This window comes from Capsicum annuum, chromosome 7 (assembly GCF_002878395.1).
Source record: "Capsicum annuum cultivar UCD-10X-F1 chromosome 7, UCD10Xv1.1, whole genome shotgun sequence".
In the NCBI taxonomy this organism is placed as follows: domain Eukaryota; kingdom Viridiplantae; phylum Streptophyta; class Magnoliopsida; order Solanales; family Solanaceae; genus Capsicum; species Capsicum annuum.
In genome coordinates, this window is record NC_061117.1 from 202,468,642 (window position 1) to 202,481,390 (window position 12,749).

Consider the following 12,749-nt stretch of genomic DNA (forward strand, 5'->3'; position numbering starts at 1 on the left):
ATAAAAATATATTTTACTCATTTTACCTCCATTTCACGTGGAAGTGTGAAAATGGGACAACAACAGCAAATTAGCTAGCTAAGCATAGCTTGTTAGGTGACACATGTAATATAAGTGTAATTATATGATGTTAAAATTATTCTTAGCTATGAAACACACCATATCTATATATGTATATCTGCATGACTTTCTTTCTCTCTTTGATTTTAGCTTACCAAGATTAGTAGTAGCATATTGCTAATAGATATATTTATATACATAATGTACGTGTGGTTGGAATACATACATGCATTCTTCAGTACTTTTCTATATCTCCCTCTTCGTGTTTCCATTTATGATTGGTCAGAGGCACTTGTTGTGACGCGCTGCACGCTTATTCATACGCGATCAAGTAGCTACACCAAGTTATTCGATACGATTCGGATGCTTCTCGAGAACTTCTTTATCGTTGGCATCTAGTAGGTTAGGTTTATCCTATTTTTAGATTGAGCTTATTTATTAAAATTGTATATTATTATACTAGTTTTTGATAAGTATTTATAATTACATACCGTTTGATATATATAATATGTTTTATTTATTCGAATTAGGATTTCGTTCTAGTAAATTTTAGTATTTTATCTTTTAATATAATATAGCGTCTATCACTTTACGATGTGGAATTAAATTGCAAAACCTTAAATTTTTCCATTTTAAATTAAGACATGCATACGGTAAGTAGATGTATTTTAACTTCTGTTCAGGTTCAGTATATACTTTGTTTCTGTCATTGATTGTGAATTTTGATACCACATTGGCATTGTTATAATATGGTGTGGATCTTAATATTACAGTTGGGTATGGTTACTATATATGAGTTTCGATTTGAGTCCGGCATCTGATTATTGTTGTGATTCCTTTGAGTTCCGGCATCTGATTATGGTTGTAGTTTTTTTTAGTTCCGGTTCGATTCCGGCATCTAATTATGGTTGTGGTTCCTCTAAATTTCGGTTGGAGTTTGACATTTGATTATGAGTTCTGTTATATATTATATATGTGGTCTCTCGTTATTAACCACTATATTCGATTCAAATCCGGCGCGTGTCCTATTGTTATTATCCATCACTACCGATTCGAGTCCGGTATCTGACCTCTCGTTACTGCCCATTGGTGCCGGTTCAAGTTCGGTGAACATCTGTATGACTACTACGATTTCTTGGGATCAGCTCAGTTACGAATTATTTGTTTATTTTCATTGCTTCTTGTGTGTCCCACCGGCTTATGGGGTACAGTTGGGTTAATTGTCTTCTTTAGTGTGCCTAGCGGGTTTATGGGGGCCCAGTTAGATTATGTTTGATTTGTCTGCTATTAATTAATTATTTTCTGTATCGCTTATATTTATTTCCTTACAACGTTTGCATAGCTTGGTAGTTGTTTACCTTTCCATTCCTAATTACTGATGACTCCAATCACACCCTCACATTGTACTTATACCTTTTTTGTATTGAGCTCATTCGTTCGATGATATCTACTGAGTACTCGTTGCTTTGGTACTCATACTATACTTTTAGATATTTTTTCTGATGCGGATCCGAATAGTAGCAGCCGACATTGACGTGATTCCTACCTTTCAGTATTGATTTGGAGCAGGATGAGCTTACTGTCGTCCGAGGCTCATCCTCCCCTATCTACTCTAGTTTAATCTTTTGTACTTGAGACTGCTTGTATATATTGGATATATTTTGAATTCTGTCTAGTATTTTGGGTATATTTTAGTAGTGGCTCTAGTACAGACCTTATCAGGTCTTGGGAGGGATTTATTTGTTTATTTGATCCTTTTCCTTCCCCTGTTTTAGTATATGATATATGTTTGCTTTCTGTTTGTTACTTATTATTACTATTGCTATTATTATACACGATCTTTTCTAATTTTTGCTTATTAGATTATTATCTATTATTTTGGGTTATGACTTCACTTGCGTATTGGGGATAAGATAAACGTCATTACAACTTGAAAAATTGGATCTGACACTTCATATCTAGCTCCGTCCCTAACTAGGTATAAAGTCAAATTTGGTTCTCCATCACCCTACCCTATCACCCTTTCCAAGGTTTCATCGTTTTCAAAACATTGAATATATGAGTTTTGTTTTTATATATTAAAAACAAATATCTTTTTTCTTTAATTGTTAGCATCTTTCATGCTCATTAATTAAAGGTTGAATATAGCAATTTTCATTGCCTTCCTAAACTTTCTATATATTGATGCTAAGAATTTATACCATGTCTGCTTTGTCATATTTATTTTCCGGCATTCTATACTTCAGAATTATAACAATAATATTTTTGCTGTCACGAGTGTATCAAGATCTGTGAAGTTAATCAACCTTATGATTTGTATATAACTATAATTTATTATCATCTTTGATATTCTCCCTAGCAATTATGCCAAAATTTGTTCTAGTAACAAATTATTATTGATAAACTTGATTCAAGTTTTTACCAAATTCTTCTCTTGCAATTGTAGTTGCTTGTTCATTTCTTTTTCCCCTTTCATGCATCTTTTTTTCAATTTTTTCTTTAGGATAATAAGCTCATTAAAAATGTAAACAAATAAGTTTTGTAGCAAAAGTTGAGAAATTAAATAACTTTTGTAGTAAAAGTTGAGAAGTTCCACAAATGACATTCAACGTTGATTATGTATCTTTCCCATCCTCCAACACACCTAATCCCGATTTGAGAATCCTCATACGGTAAAAGTCTTCCTACTAAAACAAAGTCAAATTTAATATGGGCTTGCTCTTTCATTAAAAAGGCTAGAGAGGACCAAGCTGGTGTAGCTCTGTGGTACTGGGGTAAGACAGAAAATTGGCCGGTAATGAAATTCAATTTTGCACCATCACTACTGAAAACTAGCCCTCTACATATCAGTAGTTGGGACTAGCTAGGATTAATGAGAACAGCCATTGAAGATTTCAAATATTTAAAAGATATATAAAAAAAACAACGATCAAAGATAAACTTATTTGAATCTCGAAATTCGAATAATGTCACATAAATTGAGACGAGGGAAGTACCGATTAGGCTAAGAGCCTTTAAGTATTCTGACCAATACAAAACCCTTTTAGGGAAATCCCCGAAAACCAATAAAACTAAAATGACATGATAAAGACTGTGTTCCAACCGAGTAATAGCAGAAGTTAATTGAATTGGTCGTTGAGTTTGAACTATGAAGGCATTGTCCGTTTTGGACCTAGATTCATACAGATTCGTCTCTTGGGTTTTAATTCAAAAGATGACTCAATAACTGATAATTCTAAGCTCATTCTTATAAGTTCTTTAACTTTCTTCTCTCATTCCGATGTGGGGTTCGTGTAATGTGCACCCCCTTTTGACTTGCTCTCTCTTATGAGCGTCATAAAACCACAAATATTAACTTAAAAAGCTTCAATCTTGAATTCTCCTCTATGCATCAACTATATATCGGCCTAACCCTACAATCATGTAATTTGATACCTATGAACATGGGATAGCTAATGCCAGCCCTCATATCTCTCATACAAGGGAAGTTGGCCACTTCTCTCTTCTGAGGTCGACCATACTCTTAACTTCTTTAATTTTAAATCATAAATTTCAAACGTTTTTATTTTTCTCTTAAACTCTAAGTCAAGTCAAACTAACTCAAATAAATTAGGACGAAGGCAATATATCTCAATCATCGAAAAGGGAGATATAACAATATTTCCGTCATTATATAGATGATAGCGATTCTCAATCGCTGTTTATGTAGTAGAGTACAGCCTAAAAATGGGGCAATTTAAGTACTCTAGCTATATATGTAGTAGTAGAGTACAACCTAAAAATGGGGCAATTTAAGTACCCTAGCTAGGAAATATTTTGTACCATATTTGTTTCTTGGGTACAAAATCTGAATTTACAATAAGAACTTTAAACACAAGTTCAAACAACTTATTAACAATCAAAATAAAGTTTGAATTATTTTCTGAAAATAGGAAAAAACATCAAGAAAGAGATGAAGAAATGAAAGAATCAAGTCCACCGAATTCACGGTATGTCCTTACAAAATCATTCCCCTCAAGTATCCGAGGTTAGTGAATATATCATTCTAGAATAAAATGATTCACGTTAGCAAATAGTGGTACCTCAAATTTGTCGAACTACGAACTCACTCAACAATTTATAAATCACACTTGAGCTTTTCAAGAAGATGAGGGTGTTTTTACTTTAAAATTTTCGTGTCAATACCTGAAAAATACTTTCAGATATTTATAGCAAAAATGTGTTGCTTCTAGAAAGAAACAATAACTCATGAAAAGTTGCTACATTTTGAAACGTCGGGCCGACCTGCGGTCGCAGATAGCAACTTGCGTCACCTGCGGACCTCATTTGCACCGCGTCCCTTCGAGATGTTTTGTGACGTAAAACATCACTAATTCTCAAGTTTTACAAGAATTTCGTCCAAAAATAATTATCTGTCAATCATCTGATAAAATTTAAATTTGAAGTCAAAGCCAAACCGAGGAAGTGAAGATGACAACGACAACGTGAGACTTGTTTCTTCTTGCCTCACTATCCTCATTAAGGCATGTTTCTATATTTAAGCATGAAAGATATTCTTGTCTCCCATCAATGTGGAAGAACACTTCTTTCATAAACCGAAAAGTCAATTCACTTTTCCTCCATTTTTCATTCACATTTCAACACTTTGAATCCAATAACATATAATATATAGCTGTCAAATTTATGGATTTTAGTCCATAGTATGTACTATAGGTACTCTCTGTTATCTCTATTCAATTATTAAAATGAATTTATTTTGCAATTTTATTGACGTTACCTTATTTGAACGTTACCTTATTTAGTGTCATAAAATCAGATACTGATTATCACAAAATCATGAATCTGATCCCCTTAAATCTGCAATCCTTAAATCAGGGATCTCCCCTGTCATTATGCTTGTAACTAGGAGATAGTTAGGACTCCTTTCTCTGTATAAATACAGTGTAGGTTCATTGTTATTTACACAACAATATTGAATAATTCTTTCATCTATATTGTTCCAGTTTTCTTTCTCTTTTAACTTGGTATCAAGAGTCTTATTTTGCTCTCTCTGAGATCTGAATATTCAGTTCTTTTTTTTATTTTTCAGAAAATCCATTTGATTCATCTTGGGCTCGGATTCTTTAACCACATCTGTTACTCTGGTTGCAATCTTTGGATTTGTTTGTTGATTCCCCCAGACTCTAATTTTTTTCTTCAATCAGAATGGATTTACGAGATATCTTGTCAACCAAATTTGACGGACATAACTCTCCAATCTGGAAGTTCCATTTCAGGGCTTTCATTAGAGGCAAAGACCTCCTTTGTATTCTAGATGGCTCAAAGGCTATACCTACAGAAGACAAAGAAAAAGAAGTTTGGGAAGTTAATAATGAAAAAATCATAACATGGCTTGTTAATTCTATTTCTATTGATATAGCTATGGAACTGACATCTTTTGAGAAAGCATCTGAAATATGAAATCATCTACATACTCTTGGTAACCAAAAAAATTTGGCTAGAGAATTTGAATTAGAAAGGCTACTCACAGAATCGACACAAGGTGAGAAAAGTGTTCAGTGCTTCTATTCGGGATTACTCAGATTATGGGCAGAGCAAGATCAATATTTTGCTGCCTCAATTAGAGCCGTTGGACTAAAGGACTTCATGACTATTATGAAGTGGACAAGGACTGTCCAATTCCTTATGAAACTCAAGTCTAAGTTCGAGCCTTTACGTGCCAGCATTCTCAACAGGGAAAAACTACCAGCTTTAGATGTGGTGGTTTCTGAAGTACTTCGAGAAGAAACTCGGTTAGGTTCTCAAGCCTCTATGGAAAATTCCCTTTTTGTGGACACTACCATGGCTGCATACAGAACTTCTTCCTCGGGCAACTCTAACAAACTAGTTCAATGCTATCATTGCAAAGAAACAGGGCATGTAATTCTCATTGCAAGAAGCGAAATTATGTAACTCACTACAAAAAATAGGTCTAATTACGAGGGTTTATTTACTGGGATTATTTTAACCCTCATAAAATTATATGAAATGCGAGGACTAAAATTGTACCGCTAAAAATTATATATTAACATGGGTTTTAACCCCCGCTATCCATTAAAAAATGGCACTAAATCAAAAAATATTTGCCACTCTTTTTCCCCCCAATATCCATAGAAAATAGCACAAAAACACTTCTCTCTCATTTTCTCCCAAAATAGCGCTAATTAGGGTATAGTTGAACTCACCGTCGGCCATTGATGGTAATTACTACTCTCTACTCCGTCCATTGCTACTCCGGCGCTCTGATCGGCCATTTTCTTCTGTTTCAACTTTTTCTCCTGTGTATTCAAACTCCTACAACTTCCAGCTCCCAGGTAATTGTTTCATATTTTTAATAACTATTCTTCTGTAAACTGCTCAATTGATGCCAAATCTGTGTTATTATAACTATAAAAATTCCATAAAAAGTCAAGAATTACAGTTATAATAACTGTTTTTCTGCTAATAACTGGTCAAGCGGCCCATTTCTCACCTTTTCTTTCTTTTTTTTCACCACTCTATCTTTCTAGCATTATCACCAAACGACGGTACAATCATTTTTTGAGAGTGATATTGGTAGAATGCTGGTCATACTAGTTGCTCTTTTGTGGTTCACCACGGTCGAAGCTTCTCACTGCTCTATAATGGCAAGTTTTCTAATCATTTCCTACTTCCGCAAATTTCATATGTTTATAGCTATAATAAGCAGGCAAATTTTGATAGTATTATGTTCTCGCATATTTAAAATTCAGTTTAGATGAAATTTCTAAAGTAATGTAAGTGAGAATTTGGGGATCTTAGAAGATGATTTGGATTATTTGTTGTCATTTTAGTTCTGGAAGAAACAAGTTATAGTTCCAATGATTGTTGATATGCATGCTGAATTATTTGATAGAATTTTAGTTGAAAGGTGTATGAGACGTTTCTATTTGGTTGCTGTTAAAATTCAGAAGCTATAGTTTTCCTTTTTATGCAGGATTATCACTCATGAGAAATATCAGTGAGCTTTCACAAAACAACTATGGGAGGCCCGATTTATCTCATACTACAATTGTAGGTTCAGTCTTACACGGCATAAAAGAGGTGCTATGTTTTGCTTGTGGTTTCTTAATTTTGACTTGTTGACAATATTCGTTGACCTGAATAGAATGTAGATAGAAAATATTTATATAGCCAAGTAATTATATCTACCTTGAGATTGAAAAGAAGTCGATTGATTGTGAATATTGACTCTTTGGTTTCATCACTGTTGTTTCATGTATAGATAGAGGTGTGGCTTCAAAATTTTGCTCCTGGATCTAGCACACCAATCCACAGGCACTCATGTGAAGAAGTTTTTGTCATCGTGAAGGGTCAAGGTACTCTCTATCTCACTCCTAGTTCACATTCAAAGTACCCAGGGAACCCACAGGAGTTTCATATTTTCCCTAATAGCACTTTTTATGTCCCCGTTAATGATGCGCACCAGGTATACAGTCTGCCTTGAACTCTTTTTTCTCTATCTTATTTGAGATTAGAAATATTCCTGCAGGATGCAAATAGGTGATCAATAACTTGATAAAGAAAACTCTGAGTTGATACATTCTTAATGTTGCATCTAGTTTTGTAGATATAAATATTCATGAGGATTCTAATTTTTAATTCATGAATCATAATCAATCAGCTAGCAAACTAATTATGGGAAGGATTTTCAGTCGGTCTATATTTTACCAGGTTTCTATGGAACTTTTGATCTCCAATTCATTATTTGTTTATGTGTAAGAAATGATCTATCCCCTTCTTGGCTAATATACTTGCTTTTCTTCATTGTTCCATGCTTTTTCTGCTTTTGGTGATAAGTCTGATGATTGATCTACTATACTACTTCGTGTAGTAGGATCTATCATGGTAAAAGCCCAAGTAGTTTGCATTTGTGATCCTACATGCATGCTTTCAATTAACCTATCTTTTTTGGGTCTAAACTGTTATTATAGCCTGTTTAAAGACCTATACCAGTGTTGATTTTGCCAGGTCAATTGAATTACAACTTCTCAAATTAGTTTCCATCTCTATGCATATGTGACTAGAAGTGTGCTTTAATTTTGTTACACAAGTATGGAACACTAATGAACATGAAGATCTACAAGTTTTAGTTGTTATATCTCGTCCCTCAGTGAAAGTGCAAGGAACCTATGTTGAACAATAACTTTCATCCTTCATTGTACAGATTATCATATATCATTTTGTCCATGCATAATATTTTTTGTTAACCTGTTAACTTTTTACTTAAATATTTTTGTTTTTATGCTTTCCCAATGTTGAAAGATTCCATATCAATTTCACCTCCTGATAAGGACCAGTACTTGGACTACATTAGAGTAGAGTCAGGATATGTTCTGATGTAGTTACACTTATGTTGTAGACTTGCAGTATATGCTTCTATTGTTTTGCCATAATATCAAACTTAAATGTTCGTTCTTGTTAAACATGTACCTTAATTCCCTTAAATAAGTACATAATAGTTACTCTGATGGCACTGGACTTAATTCTCTTCTTTGTTGTTGTCATGTAAAGTATTTTACATCTGTTTCTCTCTGGAATTTTAGGACATTAATCATTCAAAGTTAAGTATATGTTGTTGTATTATGCTTTATAGGAGAGTTGCAGTAACATAAGCATATCTTCTTCTCACATGAAACAATAACATAATATGCAAACACAAATGTACCACAATAAATATTTTATAATAAGGACTGAAAGTTTATCGATTGATTCTTATACTTTGCATTTTTATGTAGCCAAGTAATGCGGCTAGTAGATCCATTTTGCCCATGGATGTAAGGAGATCACGTGATGATAATGATCCTAATGACATTCTTCGATTTCGTTGCATTTGTCTTGAATATTCAATTATGATGATGTAATTGTGTGGTTGGAGTGAATCTTATAATATTTAAGGTTTTGTGTTTAAATTTGATTTTGTAGTTTCAAGATAAATGATGAAAATTTGGAGTTTGAAGATGTTAACGTTGAAGATTTAATTTTGAAGTTTAATGTTTAATGTATTTTTGATATGTTTGTCAATTACAATGTTTAATTACTCTGTTGTATTAATGATATATGAATTGAACAAATATTGGATTGTAGGTTATGTCTAAAGGAACAAATAAATTTGAGCTAAAATTAGAATCTATAATTAGTTATTGAAAATTGATGGGCCCTACTAAATTTAAAAAAAAATTGTGGAGGTTTTAACCCCCGCAAGTTTTAAATAAAAATTTATTATAAAAAGAATTAAATTTAGAATAACGGGGGTCAATAACCGCCGCAAATTAATTACGGGGGTCATAACCGCCGCAAAATAATTGCCGCAAATTAATCATGGGGGTCGAAAAAAATCCCTGTAAATTATTTGTGACAGCTCGTATTCTGGGGGTTTTAGAACCTCCGCAATTTGATCCATTTTTTGTAGTGATTATTGTAAGAAGGATGATCATATTATTCTGGAATGCCGTAAGAAATCCGGTTCAGTAAAACGTTCAACTCCTCATAAAGCCTTTCACGCGATGACAAGGGGTGTGGGTACACAACATACTCTAGAAAGATAAAATTCACCACAATTATTTGATTGCAACGACATTTATAAGATGATACAAAATTCATTGGCGATTGCTCTCCCTAATGCAATCTCTACAACTCTGAACGCTACATATCTCGGTAAGAATAAGATTTCGAATTCAACGGTATGACATATTGATTCTGCTGCATATAACCAGATGACAGGAAACCAAAAACTTTTTTCTAATCTATCTAAAACACATTGCACACATGAAATTGTTACTACAAATGGCCATGTTTTATCTGCATCAGGTATGGGTTCCATTAAACCATTTTCAGAAGTTCTTTGTGTACCGAAACTTACTACGAATCTTTATCCGTTGGACAACTTGTAGAACAAAATTGTTTGGTTATTTTTTGCCCTAATGGTTTTATTATTCAGAACATATTGAAAGGGAAAACGATGGCCGGAGGCGTAAGGTTGACAGGCTATTTCTTCTTCAATCTCCGGACACAAAATTTCATCATTGCTTTTTTCAGCTTCAAATAAAGATGTTGAGTTTTCAAATAAAATGTGGACTTTATGGCATCTTTGTTTAGGCCATCCACATGCTTCAGATTTAAATTTCATGTTAAAATCCTTTAATTTGTTGGGTAAAGACTCACTAATTTTTCCCTCTAAATTACCTTGTGAGAGCTGTGCAAAATCAAAGAGTCATAAAATTCCTTTTTAATTAAGCAATACTACTTATTCTACTCCATTTGATTTAATTTATAGTGATGTTTGGGGACCTTCTCCAATTATATCTCGTATGAGTTACAAGTATTTTATATTGTTCATCGATCAAGCATCTCGTTATACATGACTTTTCTTTTTGAAACACAAATCTGAGGTACCAAACATTGTCAAAAAATTTTATAACCTCATCGAAACTCAATTTGAGAAAAAAAATCAAGATTTTGTGTTCAGATTTGAGAGGAGGGTATGTAAATTCAAACCTCACAAGTTTTTTGCAAGAAAAAGGCATTATTCATCAACGTTCTTGCCCCTATACACTGAAACAAAATGATGTGGTGGAACATAAGAATAGACATGTTGTTGAAATGCCTTAGCTCTTCTTGTTACATCAAATGTTCCAAAAATATTTTGGGTTGAAGCAATCCAAACGTCCATTTATCTTATAAATAGACAATCATCTTCCGTTATCAAACAAAATTATCCTTATTTTATTCTTTTTAAAAAATTATTTGACTATTCACACCTTAAAGTATTTGGTTGTGTATATTTCGTTCTTCTTTCAAACCATGAATGCCATAAATTATCCTCAAAAGTTGTTAAATGTGCTTTTTTGGGGTATAATGATATCAAAAAAGGGTACTTGCGTTATAATTCAACTCGTCGCTTATTTAGAATATCTCGACATGTTATCTTCTTTGAAAACTCTTTTACTTATACTAGTAAAGACTCGCAATTGTATACTATATCCTTTTTGGAAGAATTCATGACTCATGATTCTGCTTGCCATAACAACCTAGCCGCTGGTCCATCGCTAAACTTGTCTTCTTCCACAACAGATACTACTTATGACTTAGATCCTTTCTTTGATAATGATATTATTTCGATGAACACTAATTCTTTACCTTACCAAACTGACTGGCATAATGTTTCTTTAAATCGTAATAATCAACCTCCACCTCCTCAAAATATCATTGACCCTGTTAGACGCTCATCTCGTCATGCTCCTCCTCCAAACCGATATGGATATTCTACAGGTGAATATGGTAGATCATATGCCTTACTAATAACCTTGAATTCTATAGTTGTGTCAAATACTTACATGTAGGCTAGTGGCCAAAAGTGTTGGGAAGATGCAATAAATGAAGAACTAGCAACCCTTGAGGAGAATGATACATGGGATATGGTGGATAGACAAACAAACATAATAATTATTGGAAGTAGATGGGTGTACTCGGTCCAGATGAAAGTTGATGGATCTCTAGATCGATATAAGGAAAGATTGGTAGCTCAAGGGTACAAGCAGGAGTATGGAATCAACTACAAAGAAACCTTTGCTCCAATTGCCAAGATGACGACAGTACGTATATTGCTTGCTTTAGCATCAATAAGAAGTTGGAAGTTACACTAACTAGACGTCAAGAAAACATTCCAACATGGATACTTGCAAGAAGTGATCTACATGAATCCACCACTAGGTTACAAACATTCAAATCCAAATCAGGTGCGTCGTCTTAAGAAATATCTTTATGAATTTGTAACGCCCCGAAATTCCATCTCAGAGCGTCACATGGTGCTTAAGGCTACAAGTAGCCTCAAGGTAACCCTTTGAGCCTTCTACTACATATAAAGCTTACTTAGAGATTAATAAAGCAAAACAATGGTATTGTCATATCATGATCATAATGGAATACGAGGAAATACTTGTCTGAATAGTCAAAATATTGGAAGTCTAAACATACTGATACTCTAGTCTGACAAAGCCTCTACTAGTCAAGAAAACTAGAGAGACATTGGGACAGATCCCCAACTGAGTCAAATTGCAAAACCAACTGCTAATAATACTAAATGTCTGGAAAATAGGTCCTCAAACCATGAGGACTCACCACTGTGGAAATATAGACAAGGTACTCAGGATCACTGACGCTGTTGGGACTAAGCACCTGAACCTACATTATGAGACAATGTAGCACACAAACGTATATATGGATTAGTACTTTGAGGATGTACTGAGTATATGGGGGTGTATGCAATATATAAAATAATATTATCACAGGTTATAAAATTATGTTGTGCTAAATGTAAGTGGCTCACATAGTTTGAAGAATCTGAAATCTGAAGATACAAAGTAACGAATAGTAAAACATATAATCTGGATTCCATGAGCCATTACACTTAGCTCTAAAGACTGTAATTAGTTCTTGTTCTCAAATCAAGTAGTCTAGATGAAGTCTGAAACTTTATTCTGCATAGTAAATATTTTATCTCAAAGAACTACTTCAAGAGTAGGCACTTCTATTTGGGAGGTTCTTTTAACCGACATGTACACTATGTGAGCATCCATAGTGTCCCACGACTAGCCCCCGTAAGGTTAGGGCTGTTCTATCCTTGCCATCAG

General features: G+C 33.8%; 1 protein-coding gene across 1 annotated transcript; it reads left to right on the plus strand.

Annotated features, from left to right (window-relative positions):
- The first annotated feature begins 6,656 nt into the window (after window positions 1-6,656).
- Window positions 6,657-8,981, plus strand: LOC107876778 (auxin-binding protein T92-like). The gene is made up of 5 exons (XM_016723631.2): window positions 6,657-6,729; window positions 7,055-7,161; window positions 7,343-7,553; window positions 8,172-8,236; window positions 8,856-8,981. The coding sequence occupies exons 1-5, from the start codon at window positions 6,660-6,662 to the stop codon at window positions 8,979-8,981; spliced, it is 579 nt and encodes a 192-aa protein (XP_016579117.2). The 5' UTR covers window positions 6,657-6,659.
- Window positions 8,982-12,749: the final 3,768 nt, after the last annotated feature.

What these genes read in the sequence shown, in the direction of transcription:
- LOC107876778 (XM_016723631.2), top strand. Translation starts at nt 6,660, where the DNA reads ATGCTGGTCATACTAGTTGCTCTTTTGTGGTTCACCACGGTCGAAGCT. An exon ending in TCTTACACGGCATAAAAGAG is followed by an intron (nt 7,162 to 7,342) that starts GTGCTATGTTTT and finishes TTTCATGTATAG; the next exon opens with ATAGAGGTGTGGCTTCAAAA. An exon ending in TATCTCGTCCCTCAGTGAAA is followed by an intron (nt 8,237 to 8,855) that starts GTGCAAGGAACC and finishes ATTTTTATGTAG; the next exon opens with CCAAGTAATGCGGCTAGTAG.